The sequence below is a fragment of the Macaca fascicularis genome, chromosome X (genome assembly GCF_037993035.2).
Source record: "Macaca fascicularis isolate 582-1 chromosome X, T2T-MFA8v1.1".
Classification (NCBI taxonomy): Eukaryota; Metazoa; Chordata; class Mammalia; order Primates; family Cercopithecidae; genus Macaca; species Macaca fascicularis.
Window position 1 is genome coordinate 114,154,440 of NC_088395.1, and position 19,246 is coordinate 114,173,685.

Here is a 19,246-nt window from a genome sequence, read left to right on the forward strand (position 1 = left end):
GAGTTCATTCACGATTTGGCTCTCTGCTTGTCTATTGTTGGTGTGAAGTAATGCTTGTGATTTTTGCACATTGATTTTGTATCCTGAGACTTTGCTGAAGTTGTTTATCAGTTTAAGGAGTTTTGGGGCTGAGATGATGGGGTTTTCTAAATATAAAATTATGTCATCTGCAAACAGGGACAATTTGACTTCCTCTCTTCCTATTTGAATACCTTTATTTCTTTCTCTTGCCTGATTGCCCTGGCCAGAACGTCCAATACTATGTTGAATAGGAGTGGTGAGAGAGGGCATCCTTGTCTTGTACTGGTTTTCAAAGGGAATGCTTCCACCTTTTGCCCATTCAATATGATATTGGCTGTGAGTTTGTCATAAATAGCTCTTATTATCTTCAGATATGTTCCATCAATAACTAGTTTGTTGAGATTTTTTAACATGAAGGGATGTTGAATTTTATCGAAGGCCTTTTCTGCATCAGTTAAGATAATCATGTGTTTTTTTTTTCTTTGGTTCTGTTTATGTGATGGATTACATTTATTGATTTGCATGTGTTGAACCAGCCTTGCATCCCAGAGATGAAGCCAACTTGATTGTGGTGGATTACTTTTTCGATGTGCTGCTGGATTCGGTTTGCCAGTATTTTATTGAGGATTTTTTCATTGAAGTTCATCTGGGATATTGGCCTGAAGTTTTGTTTTTTTGTTGTGTCTCTTCCTGAGTTGAGTATCAGGATGATGCTGGTTTCATAAAATGAGTTAGGGAGGAGTCCTTCCTTTTCAATTTTTTGGAATAGTTTCAGAAGGAATGGTACCAGCTCCTCTTTGTACCTCTGGTAGAATTTGGCTGTGAATCCATGTGGTCCTGGGCTTTTTTTTTTTTTTTTTTTTTTGGTTGGTAGGCTATTAATTACTGCCTCAATTTCATAACTTGTTATTGGTCTATTCAGGGATTCAGCTTCTTCCTGGTTTAGTCTTGGGAGGGTGTATGTGTCCAGGAATTTATCTATTTCTTCTAGATTTTCTAATTTATTTGCAGAGAGGTGTTTATAGTATTCTCCGATGGTAGTCTGTATTTCTGTGGGGTCGGTAGTGATATCCACTGTGTCATTTGTTATTGCGTCCTTTTGATTCTTCTCTGTTTTCTTCTTTATTAGTCTCGCTAGCGGTCTATTTTGTTAATTTTTTCAAACAACCACATCCTGGATTCATTGATTTTTTTTTTTTGGAGTGTTTTTCGTGTTTCTATATCCTTCAATTCTGCTCTGATCTTAGTTATTTCTTGTCTTCTTCTAGCCTTTGGATTAGTTTGCTCTTGCCTCTTTAGCTCTTTTAATTTTAATGTCATCATGATGCTATCTGGTTATGTTGGACACTAGGTGATGCAGTTTCTTCATAATGTCATTGGTCTTTATATTTTGGTATGTTTCTACAGTGGCTGGTACCTCTTTTTCCTTTCCATATTTAGTGCTTCTTTCAGGAGCTCTTGTAAGGCAGGCCTGTTGGTGACAAAATCCCTCAGCGTTTGCTTGTCTGGAAAGTATTTTATTTCACCTTCACTTATGAAGCTTAGTTTGTCTGGTTATGAAATTCTGGGCTGAAAATTCTTTTCTTTAAAAATGTTGAATATTGGCCCTCAATATTTTTTTTAGACATGGTCTCATTCCATCGCCCAGGCTGAAGTGCAGTGGCTCAGTCTTGGCTCACTGCTACCTCTGCCTCCAGGGTTCAAGCGATTCTCCTGCCACAACCTCCAGAGTAGTTGGGAGTACAGGCACATGCCACCACACTCGGCTAGTTTTTGTATTTTCAGTAGAGAGAGGGTTTCACCGTGTTGGCCAGGCTGGTCTTGAACCCCTGGCCTCAAGTGATCCACCCACTTGGCCTCCCAAAGTGCTGGGATTACAGGCATGAGCCACCTCGCCCAGGCTGGCCCCCAGTCTCTTCTGGCTTTTAGAGTTTCTGCTAAGAGGTCTGCTGTTAGTCTGATTGGCTTTCCTTTGTAAGTGACCTGGCCTGCCTTTCTGGCTGCCCTTAATATTTTTTCCTTCATTTCGACTTTGGAGAATCGGTGAATCTGATGGTTATGTGTCTTGTGGTTGATCTTCTTCTTCTTCTTTTTTTTTTTTTCTCTTTTTGAGATGGAGTTTCGCTCTTGTTGCCCAGGCTGGAGTGCAATGGTGCAATGTCAGCTCACCACAACCTCCGCCTCCCAGGTTCAAGCGTTTCTCCTGCCTCAGCCTCCTGAGTAGCTGAGATTACAAGCATCCACCACTACACCAGGCTAATTTTGTATCTTTAGTAGAGACGGAGTTTCTCCGTGTTGGTTCAGTAGGTCTCAAACTCCTGACCATAAGTGATCTGCCTGCCTCAGCCTCCTAAAGTGCTGGGATTACAGGCATGAGCCACTGCACCCAGCCTTGAAGTTGATCTTCTCGTGGAGTATCTTAGTGGTGTTCTCTCTATTTCCTGAATTTACATGTTGGTCTGTCTTGCTATGTTGGGGAAGTTCTCCTGGATAATATCCGAAAGTGTGTTTTTCAGCTTGTTTCCATTCTCCCTGTCTCCTTCCAGTACTCCAATCAATCGTAGGTTTGGTCTTTTTACAGAGTCCCATATTTCTTGGAGGCTTTGTTCATTCCTTTTCATTCTTTTTTCTCCAGTCTTGTCTCCATACCTTATTTCAGCAAGGTGGTCTTCAAACTCTAATACCCTCTCTTCCGCTTGGTTGATTCAGCTATTGATACTTGTGTATGCTTCATGAAGTTCTTGTGCTGTGCTTTTCAGCTCCCTCAGGTCATTTATGTCCCTCTTTAAACTCATTCTAGTTAGCAGCTCCTCTAACCTTTTATCAAGGTTCTTAGCTTCTTTGCATTGGGTTAGAACATCCTTCTTTAGCTCAGCATAGTTTTGTACTACCTATCTTCCAAAGCCTACTTCTGTCAATTCGTTCTTATCATCCTCCATCCAGTTCTGTGCCTTTGCTGGAGAGACGTTGCGATTATTTGGAGAAGAGGCACCCTGGCCTTTTGAGTTTTCAGCATTTTTTTCATTGATTTTTTCTTCTTTTCATGAGTTTGTGTAGTTTCAATCTTTGAAACCTCAAAGACCCTTGGATGGGGTTTTTGTGGGAGCTTTTGTTGTTGATGATGCTGTTGTTGCTTTCTGTTTGTTTTTCTTTCAATGGTCAGGTCCCTCTTCTGTAGGGCTGCTGCTATTTGCTAGGGGTTCACGTCAGGCCCTATTCATCCGGTTCACTCCTGCTCCTGGAGATGTCGCTCAACAAGGCACCTCCCTCGGCTGGGGGATGGGGGCTCCCTTGCCTTGTGTGGCTCTCAGGTAAGCCACCTCACCACATTGTTCTTCCTTCCTCTCCATGGATCATGCCAACCTCCTAGTCAGTTCTGATGAGAGAACCTGGATATGTTGGTTGCCAGTAAAGGATTCATATGCTTATTATGGTTCTTTTCTATGGGAAACTTGATCGCCGCTGTTTCTAGTCAGCCATCTTGACCCCGCCCTGTCCTCCTTTTTAAATTTATAACTAGTTAAATAATAAAAGACAAAGTCAAATTTTAAAAAGACAAATTATTAAGTAAAATAAGGTTTAAATAATAAAAAATAAGTATATTCATAACTATTTGTTCTTTTTTATGTTATTGTAAATAGAAGGGCTTCCTGATTTTATTTTCAGGTTGTTCATTGCTAGCTGGGCACGGTGGCTCACGCCTGTAATTCCAGCACTTTGGGAGGCCAAGGCAGGCGGATCACTTGAGGTCAGGAGTTCAAGACTTGCCTGGCCAATATGGTGAAACCCTGTCTCTACTAAAAATACAAAAAATTAGCTGGGTGTGGTGGTGCATGCCTGTAGTCCCAGCTACTCAGGAGGCTGAGGCAGGGGACTCTGTTGAACCCAGGAGGGGGAAGTTGCAGTGAGCCGAGATCACGCCACTGCACTTCAGCCTGGCAACACAGCAAGACTCCATCTCAAAAAAAAAAAAAAAAAAAAAAAATTGATTTTCTGTACATTGAGCTTGTATCCTGCAAGAGATAGTTTTACTTTTTCCTTTCCAATCTGAATGTCTTATATTTCATCTTAATTCATAATTGTCCCAGCTAGAACTTTCAGTCAGTACAGTGTTGGATAGAAGTGGTGAGAACATCTGGACAGACCCCAGACTTAGAAAGACAGAAAGAGAGAGAGAGAGAGAGGGGAGAGAGAGAGAGAGAGAGAGAGAGAGAGAGAGAGAGAGAGAGAGAGAGAAGAAAGAAAGAAAGAAAGAAAGAAAGAAAGAAAGAAAGAAAGAAAGAAAGAAAGAAAGAAAGAAAGAAAGAAAGAAAGAAAAGAAAGAAAGAAAAGGAAAGGTGAGAGCAGACATTCTGGTCTTCTTCCTGATCTAAGCTTTTATCCTTTCATTCGAATCAAGTATGACGTTAGCTGTGAGTTTTTTATAGATAACCTTTATCATATTGAGGAAGTTCCCTTTTATTCCTAGTTTATTGAGTGTTTTATCATGAAAGGGTGTTAGATTTATGTTTTTATTTATGTTTTTGTGCATCTATTGAGATGATCATGTAGTTTTTGTCCTCTAGTCTATTAACATGGTGTATTACATTGATTTTTGGATGTTAAAGCAACCTTGCATTACTGCAATAAATCCCACTTGGTCATGCTGTATAATTCTTTTTATATGTTGCTGGATTCAGTTTGTTAGTATTTATACACCGCTGGGTCGTGGTGTATAATTCTTTTTAGATGTTGCTGAATTCAGTTTGCTGGTATTTTGTTGAGGGATTTTGTGTCTGTATTCATGAAAGACATCGGTCTGTAGTTTTCTTGTGACATCTTTGTGTGGTTTTGGTATGAAGGTAGTACTGGCCTCATACACTGAGTTAAGAAGTGTTCTCTCCTCTTTTGATTTTTGGAAGGTTTGTGAAAGGTTGGTATTAGTGCTTCTTTCAGCATTTGGTAGAATCCACTAGTGAAGTCACCTGGGCCTGGACTTTTTTAGGGGGTAAGGGAGGAGTTTTAATTCCTAACTCCGTTTCTTTTCCTGTTACTGTCTATTCAGATTTTCTATCTTCTTGAATCAGTTTTGGCAAATTGTTTCTTTCTTTCTTTCTTTCTTCCTTCCTTCCTTTCTTTCTTTTTTTTTTTATGGTGTTTTGCTGTTGTTGCCCTGCCCAGGCTGGAGTGCGGTGGTGCAATCTTGGCTCACTGCAACCTCCACCTCCTAGGTTCAAAGTATTCTCCTGCTTCAGCCTCCCAAGTAGCTGGGATTACAAGTATGTGCCACCATGCCCAGCTAATTTTTTGTATTTAATAGAGACAAGGTTTCACCATGTTGGTTGGGCTGATCTTGAACTTCTGATCTTGAACTTCTGATCTCAAGTGATCAGAAGTTCAATCCACCTACCTCGGCCTCCCAAAGTGCTGGGATTTACAGGCGTGAGCCACTGCACCCAGCCTAAGTTGTATATTTCTAAGAATGTGTCCATACCATTTAGGTTATCCAGTTGATATACCCTTATTCATATTCCCTTATAATCAATTCCATATCTGTATGGTCAGTAGTGATATTCTTTCTTTCATTCCTGATTTTGGTAATTTGAGTATTCTCTTTTTTTGTTTGATCTTTCCAGCTAAAGGTTTGTCAATTGTATTAATCTGTTCAAAGCACCAACTTTTAGTTTCATTGATTTTCTCTATTTTTTTCTATCCTCTATGTATTTCCTTCCACTTGCTTTGGGTTGTTTGCTCTTCTTTTTTTTTTGCCTTTATTTTTGTTTTGTTTTTAATTTTTATGTGTACATAGTAGTTGTATATATTTATGGGGTACATGAGATGTTTTGAGACAGGCATGCAATGTGAAATAATCACATCATGGGGAATGGGGTATCCATCCTCTCAAGCATTTATCCTTTCTTTGTGTTACAAACAATCCAATTTTACTCTTTTAGTTATTTTATTTAATTTTTATTTCAATATTTTTTAGGGAACAGGTGGTGTTTGGTTACATAGATAAGTTCTTCAGTGGTGATTTCTTAGATTTTGGTGTACCCATCACCTGAGCAGTATACCCTGTACCCAGTGTGTAATATTTTATCCCTCACCCCCTCCCACCCTTCCCTCCAAGTCCCCAAGGTCCACCCTATCATTTTTATGCCTTTGCATCCTCATAGCTTAGCTCCCACTTGTAAGTGAGAACATACAATGTTTGGTTTTCCTTTCCTGAGTTACCTCACTTAGAATAATGGTCTCCAACTCCACCCAGGTGGCTGCAAATGCCATTATTTCATTCTTTTTTATGGCTGAGTAGTAGTTCATTATATATATTTACCACATTTTAGTCTACAGCCATACGACCCTGAATGTGTCCAATCTCATAACCACATTTAAAAAAATTTTTTATATTCATTTATTAATTTTTTTAGATGGAATCTCGCTCTGTCACCCAGGCTGGAGTGAAGTGGTGCAATCTCACCTCCAAAAGTGCCAGGATTACAGACATGAGCCACTGTGCCCGACTGTACCACATTTTTCTTTATCTACTCGTTGACTGATGGGCATCTGGGCTGGTTCCATATTTTTGCAGTTGTGAATTGTGCTGCTACAAATATGCATGTGCAAGTGTCTTTTTCATATAATGACTTCTTGGATCAAACGGTAGATCTACTTTCAGTTTTTTAAGGAATCTCCATACTGTTTTCCATAGTGGTTGTACTAGTTTACATTCCCACCAGCAGTGTAAAAGTGTTCCTTTTCACCACATCCACACCAACACCTATTTTTTTTTTAATTATGGCCTTTTTTTTTTTTTTTGACAGAATCTTGCTCTGTCGCCCAGGCTGGAGTGCAGTGGCACAGTCTCGGCTCACTGCAACCTCTGCCTCCTGAGTTCAAGCCATTCTCCTGGCTCAGCCTCCTGAGTAGCTGGGATTACAGGCATGCACCACCATGCCCAGCTAATTTTTGTATTTTAGTAGAGATGGAGTTTCACCATGTTGGTCAGGCTGGTCTCGAACTCCTGACCTTGTGATCCGCCCACCTTGGCCTTCCAAAGTGCTGGGATTACAGGCATGAGCCACCACGCCTGGCCATTATGGCCATTCTTGTAGGAGTAAGGTGATTTTGCACTGTAATTTTGATTTGCATTTCCCTGATAATTAATGATGTTGCACATTTTTCCATATGCTCATTGGCCATTTGTATACCTTCTTTTGAGAATTGTCTATTTATGTCCTTAGCCAACTTTTTGATGGGATTGTTTGTTTTTTTCTTGCTGATTTGTTTGAGCTTCTTGTAGATTCTGGATATTAGTCCTTTGTTGGATGCATAGTTTGCAAAGATTTTCTCCCACTCTGTGAGTTGTCTGTTTACTCTGTTGACTGTACCTTTTGCTGTGCAAAAGTTCTTCAGTTTAATTAAGTCCCAACTATTTGTCTTTATTTTTATTGCATTTGCTTTTTGGTTCTTGGTCATGAAATCCTTGTGTAAGCCAATGTCTAGAAGGGTTTTTCCAATGTTATCTTCTAGAATTTTTATGGTTTCAAGTCTTAGATTTAAGTCCTTAATCCCTCTTGAGTTGATTTTTGTATAAGGTGAGAGATGAGGATCCAGTTTCATTCTCCTACATGGGGCTAGCCAATTATCCCAACACCATTTGTTGAAAGGGGTGTCCTTTCCCCACTTTATGTTTTTGTTTGCTTTGTCAAAGATCAGTTGGTTGTAAGTATTTGGGTTTATTTTTGGGTTCTTTATTCTGTTCCATTGGCCTATGTACCTATTTTTACCAGTACCATGCCTTGTAGTATAGTTTGAAATCTGGTAACGTGATGCCTCCAGATTTGTTCTTTTGCTTAGGATTGCTTTGGCTATGTGGGCTCTTTTTTGGTTCCATGTAAATTTTAGGATTTTTTCATAGTTCTGTGAAGAATGATGATGGTATTTCGATGGGAATTGCATTGAATTTGCAGATCGCTTTTAGCAGTATGGTCATTTTCACAATATTGATTGCACCCACCCATGAGCATAGACTGTGTTTTCATTTGTTTGTGTCATCTGTGACTTCTTTCAGCAGTGTTTTATAGTTTTCCTTGTAGAGGTCTTTCTCCTCCTTGGCTAGGTGTATTCCTAAGTGTTTTATTTTTTTGCAGCTATTGTAAGAAGGGTTAAGTTCTTGATTTGATTCTCAGCATGGTCACTGTTGGTGTATAGCAGTGCTACTGATTTGTGTACATTGATTTTGTATCCTGAAGCTTTAATGAATTCATCTATCAGATCTAGGAGCTTTTTGGATGAGTCTTCAGGGTTTTCTAGGTATATGATCATATCATCCGTGAACAGTGACAATTTGACTTCCTCTTTACCGATTTGGATGTCCTTTATTTATTTCTCTTGTCTGATTACTCTGGCTCTTTCAGTTATTTTTAAAAGTACAATTAGGTTATTTTTGACTGCAGTCACCCTATTGTGTTATCAAATAGTAGGTCTTATTCATTCTTTCTATTTAGTTTGCTCTTGTTTTTCTGGTTTCTTAAGGTAGAAGTGGAAGTTTATGGTAATTCATATGAAATCTTTCCTCTTTTTTTTTTTTTTTACCTTTTTTTTTTTTTTTTTTTTTTGAGACGGAGTCTCGCTGTGTGGCCCAGGCTAGAGTGCAGTGGCCCGATCTCGGCTCACTGCAAGCTCCACCTCCCGGGTTCGCCATTCTCCCGCCTCAGCCTCCGAGTAGCTGGGACTACAGGCGCCCGCCACCACGCCCGGCTAGTTTTTTGTATTTTTTTAGTAGAGACGGGGTTTCACCATGTTAGCCAGGATGGTCTCGATCTCCTGACCTCGTGATCCACCCGCCTCGGCCTCCCAAAGTGCTGGGATTACAGGCTTGAGCCACCGCGCCCGGCCAATCTTTCCTCTTTTTTAACATAGGCACTTTCAGCTACAGATTTCCCCTTTAAGAACTTTTTAGGCCGGGCGTGGTGGCTCACACCTATAATCCCAGCACTTTGAGAGGCTGAGGCAGGCAGATCACTTGAGGTCACAACTTCGAGACCAGCCTGACCAACATGGTGAAACCCCATCTCTACTAAAAATACAAAATTAGCTGGACATGGTGGCACATGCCTATAATCCCAGCTACTTGGGAGGCTGAGGCAGGAGAATCACATGAACCCAGAAGGCGGAGGTTGCAGTGAGCCAAGATTGTGCCATTGCACTCTAGCCTGGGCAATAGGAGCGAAACTCCATCTCAAAAAATAAATTAACAAAAAATTTTAAAAAAGAACTACTTTAGCTAGATCTCATAAATTTTGGTATATTGTATTTTCATTTTTATTCATCTCAAAGTATTTGCTAATTTCTCTTCTGATTTTTTTTCCTTGACCGCCTGGTTATTTAAGAGTGTTTTGGCTGGGCGTGGTTGCTTATGCCTGTAATCCCAGCACTTTGGGAGGCCAAGGCAGGCAGATCACTTGAGGCCAGGATTTTGAGACCAGCCTGGCCAACATGGTGAAACCCCATGTCTATCAAAAATAGAAAAATTAGTCAGGCATGGTGGCAGGTGCCTGTAATTCCAGCTACTTGGGAGGCTGAGGCGGGAAGATCACTTGATCCCGGGAGGTGGAGGTTGCAGTGAGCCAAGATTGAACCACTACACTCCAGCCTAGGCGACAGAGCAAGACCCTGTATCCAAAAAAAAAGGGGGGGTTTTGTTTGATTTCTACTTGTGAATTTCCCAGACTCCCTTCTGTTATTGATTTCTAACTTAATTATGCTGTGCTCAGAAAATATATTTTGTATTATTTTATTCCTTTTAAATCTAGTAAGGCTTATTTTATATCATAACATATGGTTTATTCACAACAGTGTTCCATATGCACTCAAGAAGAATGCATATTCTGCTGTTGTTAGATAGATGGTTCTGTAGATTTCATTTAGATCTAGTTTGATTTATAGTATTGCTCGGGTCCTCTGTCCTTGTTGATATTCTGCTTAGTTGTTTCATCCATTATTGAAAGTGGAGTATTGGCCGGGTGCGGTGTGTCATACCTGTAATCCCTGCATTTTGGGAGGCCAGGGCAGGTGGATCACTTGAGGTCAGGAGTTCGAGACCAGCCTGGCCAACATGGTGAAACCCCGTCTCTACCAAAGACACAAAAAATTAGCCAGGCGTGGTGGCAGGCACCTGTAATCCCGGCTACTCGGGAGACTGAGATAGGAGAATCACTTGAACCCAGGAGGCAGAGTTGCAGTAAGCCGAGGTCGTACCACTGCACTCTAGCCTGGGCAACAGAGTGAGGCTCCATCTCAAAAAAAGGAAGAAAGAAAAGAAAAGAAAGAAAATGGAGTATTGAAGTCTCCTACTACTGTTGTTGAATTGTATATTTTTCCCTTCAATTCTGTCAGTTTTTTCTTCCTGTATTTGGGGGTTTTGTTGTTAGGTGCCAGTGCTGTACTTTTGTCATACATGTAATCTCTAGTGAAAGGCAGCACTGGCATATAGACTCTGTCAAACTGGAGTTTGAGTGGCATTTCGAAGTCTTGTTTTCCAGCATCTTGATCACCATGATGAGCTATAAGGGCAATGACTAAAAACATGGGTTTTGAAGTCCTTCAGACCTAGGCTCAAATCCAGTCTACCACTTGGTCTATGTAACCTTAGGCGAGTCAGTTTCTTTAGCTGTAAAATGTAGATAATGATAATAACTACCTCATTGGGTTGTTATGAAGATTAAGTAGGATCACATATATTAGGACCTTAGCCTAAGTTAGTGCTTGTTTGTCATCTGTCTGTCTGCTGTCTGAGTGTATTCTCACAGATAAAATAGGGAAGAGCTCCAAAAACAGTGAGAGAAGGTATTCACAGATAAAGCATTTGCAATAGATAATTCTCAGATGCACACACCTACCATCATTAAGAGCGATTGACGAGAGTATTTGCCACATGTATGTGTAATAGGTAGGGCTGGCCCTGTATGAATGCAGAAAAGAATAAAATTTGAAGAATTGTAAGAATGCTTCCCTTACCCTCCTCCCACATATGCACATCCCAGCATATCTCCCATATACTTTACACATTCAGACCCTAGAATTCTAATATAGAGCATTATTCTTTTAGGATCCCTCCATCAACAGGCGTCTCTGAAATGCAAACTCTTGGGCATTATATGTAGCCTGTTTAACGGGTTCTGACTAAAGCATTAGTAACTTGTCAGATTTATTTCCTTCTGCTAGAAGAGATTCAAGATAACAAGAACAACAGAGCACTGGTGGTTGGAAAAGCTCTGAAAAGAGGTGGGGGCAGGGGCAGGAACAGTTCCAAGTGGGACATATGTCTACAGCTGACTTTCAAACAGAGGGTATCCATGTAAGAGTCCAGCTGTGCCCAGATACCAGGCTCTAAACCAAGGTGTTCACTCCCACCCCTACCATACCCCATGCATTTTCCCATTTCAGAGGTGATGGGGCTATTAGCAGCTCAGGTTATTAGACTCAACTCACTCTGCTTTCAGGGTCAGCAGTAACATAGCTCATCAACTTCCCTACCCCTAATCTTTGGCAGCCAGGCAATGCTTTGTCTTGGGACCTGCCACTCGGTCGTGCTGCAGAGACATGGGCCAGAGACGACAAGGGAGCTCAGTCACAATCCTCGGCACCAGGGTTCATCTGTTGATTCTCTTTCTGGGTTTAGATTACATGCACAGCGCCCACCGCCCTGTCACTGGGGGCCACCTGGGGAAAAAGGAGAGTAGTTATGTGGGCAGCGTGGGCACCAGCCCCAGGAAATCGAGCCGCTGCACGCCCCCACCTGCCGACTCTGAGCTTGTCAGCTTCTGCTACCTCCATATGCGGGAACAAAGAAAGGAGCAGGAAAGTCGGACAGATGTCAACGAGAACCTAATCTTCTTTGAGGAGACCAGGCCCCGAACCAAGTCTGACCCCACATCCAAAAGTTCCGGCCAAGGTTATGAGGTAGTCCCTGACGACTTTGATGCAGCTAGCCTAGACCATGAGCCTTGTGCCAGCAGGGCCCGGTCCTACACCTTGGACAATTCCCTTGGGGCTGACGCCCTGAATTTCTACTGTGACTCTTGCAAAGCCAAGCTCCAGGAGCAGCTGGGCCCTCGCAAAGGTGGGAAGCCTGGCTCGTCTCGTGACAATATAGTAGATTTGATGTCCCTCCCACCACCTGGGAGTGAGGAGGAGGAGGAGGAGGAAGATGAGACAACTTCCCTGTTGCCAGCCATTGCTGCCCCACCCCCTGGTTTCCGAGACAACAGCTCTGACGAGGATGACCCCAAGCGCCGGGCTGTCCAGAGCCAGGAACAAGGACGCCACCTGCGTGGGCTTCTGTACGATGAGATTCCAGTGACACTGATTGACAGTGTGCAGACCCGGACAGTTCGAGATCATGCCCAGGAGCTAGATGATGCCCTGGTGTCCACTCTGCAGGCCCTGGAAGCCCTGGCTGCATCCGAGGATGGACCACACCCACCACCCCCACAGACTGCAGGTAATGACCGATTCCTTCTCCCTCCTTCCTCCCACTTCTCCTGTCCAGGAAGGGCCAGTGAGTAACATTGTGTCTTCCCAAATAGATGTCAGAGTCACTGAGGTATGTCAGGGCAGTGGAAGGACCAAAGGTTGTTTAGATAGTGTCAGAGGAGCAATGATGCTGCAGCAGGGAGCAGCTGCTCAGCTCTAGCTAGAGTTCTGGCTCTCGTCATTGCATCTCTTTGGAAATACCTTACAGATAGATCCCAGGGATTGAGGTCATGACAGCTATGGATGCAGGCCAGAATGGAGGATCAGAGAAAAACTGTGAGAGATGTAGAAGACAGGCGAAGAACAGAACATCCAGCATGCACATGATTGAAAGAAAAGCAAAACGACCAACTCACTACCTAGTGACCTGGGACCAGGGGAGCCAAAGGCCATCACTGCTCATGGCTGAGGTCTTTATCCTGCCTAAGAACATGGGCTCCGAATCAGATGCACCCAAATCCTGGTTTCTTCAGTCTTTGTCAGTGTAACCTTTGGCAAGGCACTTACTCTCTCTGACCCTCATTCTGTAACCTTAAATGGGTTTTATAAAAGTAGTTCTATCACATGGGGTTGTTATAAGGATTGAATGAGATCATTCATGCAAAGCATGTAAGCACTGCCTAGCACACAGTAAGGCCTCAGTAAGTGGTAGCTATTGTTACTAAGTATTAGTTCATAGGAGAACTGTACAACATGCATGCTGTTCCCTGTTATAGACACACGTATGTCCATCTTGTAGACAAACACACGTCACACATGTACCCATAGTCACACATATGTCCCTCCATACACATACACCTTAAAAAAAGAGAAGAGAGCCGGGCATGGTGGCTCACGTCTGTAATCCCAGCACTTTTGGAGGCCGAGGTGGGCAGATCACTTGAGGTCAGGAGTTCAAGATCAGCCTGGCCAACATGGTGAAACCCCGTCTCTACTAAAAATACAAAAATTAACTGGGTAGGCTGGTGCACACCTGTAGTCTCAGCTACTCAGGAGGCTGAGGCAGGAGAATCGCTTGAACCTGAGAGGTGGAGGTTGTAGTGAGCTGAGATTGCACCATTGCACTCCAGCCTGGGCAACAGAGTAAGACTCTTTAAAAAAAAGAGAGAGAGAGAGAGAGAAGAGGTAAATGACACAGCAACAGAAAAGGAATAGGGAGGAATAGGGACCACGAGAAAGCATGTGAGGCAGGGAAAAGTGTAGAAAGGGAGGGTGAAGGTATTGGGGTCAGAGAAAGCCTGCCTTTTCCGTATGTGAGGATACCCTTGACATTGGGCAGCCCCCATGTATTTGGCCCCCAGGGCTGGCATTTCTCTTTGCTTAGAGTCTGGAGAGAGTGCTAGCTGCTCCCAGGCTCAAGTCCCATGTGGCTGCTAGAGAGAGGACAAGCTCAGCTAAATGGCCTCAGCTGCAATGACTGTAGGCAGGCCTGGCCAGATGAGGAGGGATAGAGAGAGACCTCTCTTTGCCAGCCCCTCTTTAGGACAATTAACAAAAATTTCCTAGCTGTTGAATCTAAAAATAGTTGTGATTAGCATGCTGTTTTGCATGTGATTTGCATGGTAATTTGCCATCAAACTGCCCAGATCCTCGCTCCACCTCTTTTGTTTCTGTTTTGGATTCCAGCCTTTCATCCCCTTCTTATAGCTTGCCCCTCTTTGTCCCCTCCCCTCCACTCTTCCCACCCTCAGCCCTACATTCTCACCAGGCCTGATTGTTTTTCTCCAGCTGGAAATACTGCCGGCTAACCTTGGCTTCTATGCACCTCCTATACAGTCAGCCCTCTGTATCTGAGGGTTCTGCATCCACTGATTCAACCAACCGCAGATCAAAAATATTTGACAAAAAGAAATATGTCTATACTGAACATGTACAGATTTTTCTTGTCATTATTCCCTAAACAGCACAGTATAACAACTACTTACATAGCATTTACATTGTGTTAGGTATTATAAGTAATCTAGAGAGGCTTTAAAATACATGGAAAGATGTACACAGGTTACATGCAAATACTATGCCATTTCATATCAGGGACTTGAGTATCTGCAAGTTTTGGAATCTTCAGGAGTCCTAGAGCCAATCGCCCATGAATACTGAGGGACAACCGTGTAGACCTGGAAAAGAACTTGATTTCAGTAAGCGTAACAAGCCCTATCCCTGTTCCTCCAGGTCTGATTGTGCTGGCCACAATCACTCCTGAATCATCGCTGGACTCGGGTCATGAAACCAACTCTTCAGAGCTCACAGACATGTCAGAGATGATGTCGGCCATGAAGCAGCACCAGAACACCACCTACTTCCTGGCCCAGCACCTCAACAAGGACAGCCTCCTTGCCCGCAAGGACCTGCCCTTCCGGATCCAGAGCTGTGCAGCCCAGGCCGTTCTTACGGCCCCTTACTCTCTCGGGCGCCCGGATCCCAACCCATCTCTCCAACCCATTGCCACAGGCCAGAGTACTGGCCCCACTGGCGCTCGGAGGAAGCTGCCCCAGTCAGAGGGCCAGGTACAGGGAGAACGAACATACTCCTTGGCAGTGCACCCAGCACTGTCCCCACAGCTTAGTGAACAGAAGAATCTGAGCCTGCTGTCCCCAGTTCCTGAGGACAAAGGGCCTGGCCACACTAGGGCAGGCCTAGAAATGTCACTGAGGGCAGCCACATCATCCCTCAGTGAAGAGCAGGTCTCTGAGCTGAGGGACAACCTGCCCAAGGAGGTCAGGTTGAGCCCCAAGCTTATCCTGGACCCAAAGGGCAGTGTGACCCCGGCCATCATCTCGGCTGCCCTACAGCAAGTGGTTCACAGTAAGAGTCTAGTCACTCCTGGTGGGGCTTTGGGGAACCCCCCCAGCAGGGGTGAGAGAAGGCTGGAGGCCAGCATGGGGAGGCCAGAGGTTAGCATGATGAGTAGCAGTGCAAATAAGAATCTGAAGTTCAAAATTAGCCCCAGTGCTCCAGAGACCTCACGGAATTCTCAGCATCAGCTGGGTGCAGAGGTCTCTTCCAGCCCCAGAGCACCCACAGGCAGCTGGGCTGAGAGCCTGCACCTCTCCCAACAGGAGGACAGGCTGCCTGTTCAAAATTTCCCTCCCAAAAGCTATCTTCTGCGAACAAGCCGAGAGTCAGTGGGCAAGCAAGCTACAGGGGACATGGCAGGCAAAGGTGGGCCAGAGGGTGGTAAGCCCACCCTGCAGAAGCAGGGCACCATCTCCAGCCAAGGAGAGAAGGCGCAGCTGGAGAGCACACCCAAAAGAAGCAAGCTCGAAGAGACCAGCCTGGTTCCCCGAGCTACCTACTCCATGGCTCTGCAGAGCCCCAGCTGCCAGTCAAGAAGCCACAGCCCCAGCTGCCAGCCCCATGGCCACAGCCCCAGCAGTCAGTCTCGAGGCCAGAGCCCCAGTTGCCAACCTCGAGGCCAGAGCCCACTGAGGTCTCAGGCTGCCAGCCGGCAGGTGAGCACCATGCCCTCTAGGAAGCTTGAAACAACTCTCAATGGAGCCCACTCGACCTCTGAAGGCCCTGCAAAACCCAAGTCATCCCGAGGTCCTTTCCGGCTACGCAATTTATTCTCTGCCACCTTCCCAACCCGCCAGAAGAAGGAGACAGATGAGCGGCAGGCCCAACTGCAGAAGGTAAAGCAGTATGAGCTGGAGTTCCTTGAGGAACTTCTAAAGCCACCAAGCCAGGGGGAGCTGCCAGGCACCGAGTACCTGCAACCTCCAGCACCTGGCCGCTGCAGCTGCCAGCTCCGCAGCAGCCCCGTGCAGCAGGGGCCGGGAATGTCCCGCGAGCAGAGGCGCAGCTGCGACTGCAAGCGCATCTGCCGGGGGGGGCGGCCGCAAGCCACCCAGACACCAGTGCCCAGCCTCCGGGGGAGGGAAAGGGACAGGGTCCTCCCTAGCCAGAGGCAGCCAGAGGCTGGCCCAGGCGTGAGCCTCAGCAGCCCCATCAATGTCCGGCGCATTCGTTCTACCAGCCTGGAATCCCGAGAGTGCCGATCGGACCCTGAGAGTGGTGTTTCGTGCCTGACCACGTGTGCCTCAGGGGGCGAGTGTCTGGGAGCTCCCAACTACAGGAAACTGATGCGCCGCTACAGTATCAGTGAACTGGACCAGGGTGACAGGGCCTCGCTGACCTCGGATGTCTACCCACATCCGCCCCTGGGCATGCTGCCCAGGGAGGCCAAGGAGTTAGAGGCAAGCCTGCCCATAGCCTTGGGTCCCAAAAGCAGGTCTCTGGAGTCACCGACGCTGGGAGACCCCTCCTACGTCCAGGTTGCCCCAGAGACCAAAGGCCCCAGACAGATGGCCGTGTTCTCACTGCCCGCGGAGGTGTACCGGAAGCCTGCTGAGCTAGACGAGGACAGTGAGAGCAGCAAGTGCTGCTCCATCCGCTACTGCTTCTACTACCGCAAGTGTGACATGGCAGATGATGCCAGTGATGGCAAGGATGAGCTCTCTTACTCTATCCCCATGAAGATTCTGCCTGGCATGAAGCTGGACGAGCAGGTGGTGCCTGTGGTGAGCAGGACCCTGCAGGTGCTAGATGCTGCTACCTGCAGCAGCAGCAGCCCTGAGGCCTCCCGCACTCAGGAGATTGACCTCCGTGTGTCCACCTTCGAGGGGAGCCTGGCCAAGATCAATGCCCTGCGGGCTCATGCCTATGGCCTCCCTGATGGCTTCCTGGCTGCCCGGCTGGACACCAACGAGCTGCTGACAGTCCTGCGGCAGTGTGTGGCCAGCCCCGAGGCCCGTGCCCCCAAGCCCTATGTCTCTCAGATCTCCGAGTATAAGCTCGAGCTAGCTCTCAAGTTCAAGGAGCTCCGGGCCTCCTGCCGCCGTGTGGCCAATGTGGACAAGAGCCCAACTCACATGCTGGCAGCCATCACGGGCAGCTTCCAGGTGCTGAGCAGCCTCATTGAGACCTTCGTGCGGCTGGTGTTCATTGTGCGCTCCGAGGCCCAGCGCCAAGAGCTGCTGGCCAAGGTAGAAGAGGTGGTGAGGAACTACACCTTCCTGCTGCGTGCAGCTGAGGAGTCCACAGCCCGTAACCTTAACCAGCAGCAGCAGCAGCAGCAGCAGCAACAACAACAACAACAACAACAACAACAACAGCAACAGCAACAGCAGCAGCAGCAGCAGCAGCAGCAGCAGCAGCAGCAGCAGGTGGCAGCAGCTGCAGGGGCAGCCACAGAGCACCCACCAGGCTCCCCAACTTCGGCGACTGTTATGAGCACATTCACCCACTCCTTAAAAACCCTTATTAAGTAGGGCATCTGCCCACACCTGTCCCCCTTCCCCAACCATGGCCCCAGGTTTGAGCTTTGTGGTCCTTGCATCTTGTGGTGAGTGTGTGTGTATCTGCTGGGCCAGTCAGGGTCCAAGAGCCCATCAGTCTCCAGGGAGTGGAAACTCTCTCGATTAAGGCTCTCTCTTAAGGGCTGCAGACTTAGCTGCCGCCCTGGGTGTCCTCACCCCTTCCCTGGCCTCTGGGCCTCACTGTGAGGAAAAAGGCCCCTCGTCACTCTGCTCACAGCAGGGCTGTATTTTATCTCTTCTCTCGGGCTGAGAAGTGACATCAGGCTCACTTCCTGCTCAATCCATGTTGGGCACTGGGGGAGCCAGAGCCTGAAGCAAGCGGACCCTCAGGCCTTGAGCTCCTCGTGGCATTGGCTCCCCTGCTGGGAGCAATGGCAGTAGCAGCAGGCCACATTGCCGTGCCGAGGGGAGAGGGCGCTCAGTCCAGATGTGCCCAACCACCTTGGGCTCACACTCACCTGGCAGGTGCCACCCTGAGGGCCTGTGCCTCGGTGAGATGTCTGCAGAAAACAGCCACACTTGGCTGTTTGCAGCCGTCCAACAGGCTGCCAGCCTGGGGAGCCCTCACCTCCAGGTCCAGTAGCTCCACACCAGCCATCCCCAAAGTGCCCTGCCTCTCACTGATGGGCAGGGCAGCTCAGTCCACTAGGGAGCAAGCATCTGGAATCACCCCACTCGTTTTGGGTAAGGTACCTGGTGAAAACGTCTGCCTGGGGAGACCCAGTGCAGGCCTAGGAGCCCGCCCAGCCCAGCACAGGGGCTGTTGCTGCAGGCGTGAGGCTCCGCTCTCAACATCTCTCTACCAGATAGACTGTCCTTAGGAGTTTGACTAAGCTGTGGATCGGGGAGGGGGGTGGGGGGAGGGGGGAAAGGGGTAGGGGTGGGGGGTGTTGATGACTATATCTTAAACTTTTGGAAGCTAGCGTGATATGTTAATCCTGAGTATATGCTTTTGGCTGTGTATTGACCCTGTGGATTTGTCTTTCTAAGAAAAGAAGCTGAGCGCCTTACCTGGTGCAGTCGTGCACCTCTTTCTCCCTCTCTGGAGCCATCTGGAAGGGAATTCACACTGTTTAACATCCACCTTGACACACACCTCCTATCGCCACCAGCGCTGCCACCGCCGCCGCCGCTGCCACCACCACCGCCACCACCGCTGCCAACCCTCCCCCCGCCCCCCACCCCCATCCCCGCAACCTTCCTGGGAGTGAAGACACGGAGTCCCTACCAACTGTCCCACTGTAGGGAACAAAGAAAGCCAATGTTTCTTCTGTAGATTGCTTCTTGTTCACCTCTCCATATCTCCCCATTTCCCACACCCTTGTGCCCTGTGTCTGCCTCTGTTTCATCACTGTGTCAGAGGTCCATGTGAAATCTTTCATTCTGATGTGAGT

General features: G+C 46.5%; 1 protein-coding gene across 2 annotated transcripts in view; it reads left to right on the forward strand.

The window, feature by feature from the left end:
• Positions 1 to 17,954, forward strand: part of FRMPD3 (FERM and PDZ domain containing 3) — a 78,280-nt gene extending 60,326 nt beyond the window's left edge. For both annotated transcript variants that reach the window (XM_015444293.4, XM_015444294.4), the window contains 2 exons: positions 11,684 to 12,505; positions 14,707 to 17,954. In XM_015444293.4, coding sequence (XP_015299779.3) covers positions 11,684 to 12,505; positions 14,707 to 17,804 — 3,920 coding nt within the window. In that variant the 3' untranslated portion in view covers positions 17,805 to 17,954. The remainder of the gene's footprint in view (positions 1 to 11,683; positions 12,506 to 14,706) is intronic.
• The last annotated feature ends 1,292 nt before the right edge of the window (positions 17,955 to 19,246 follow it).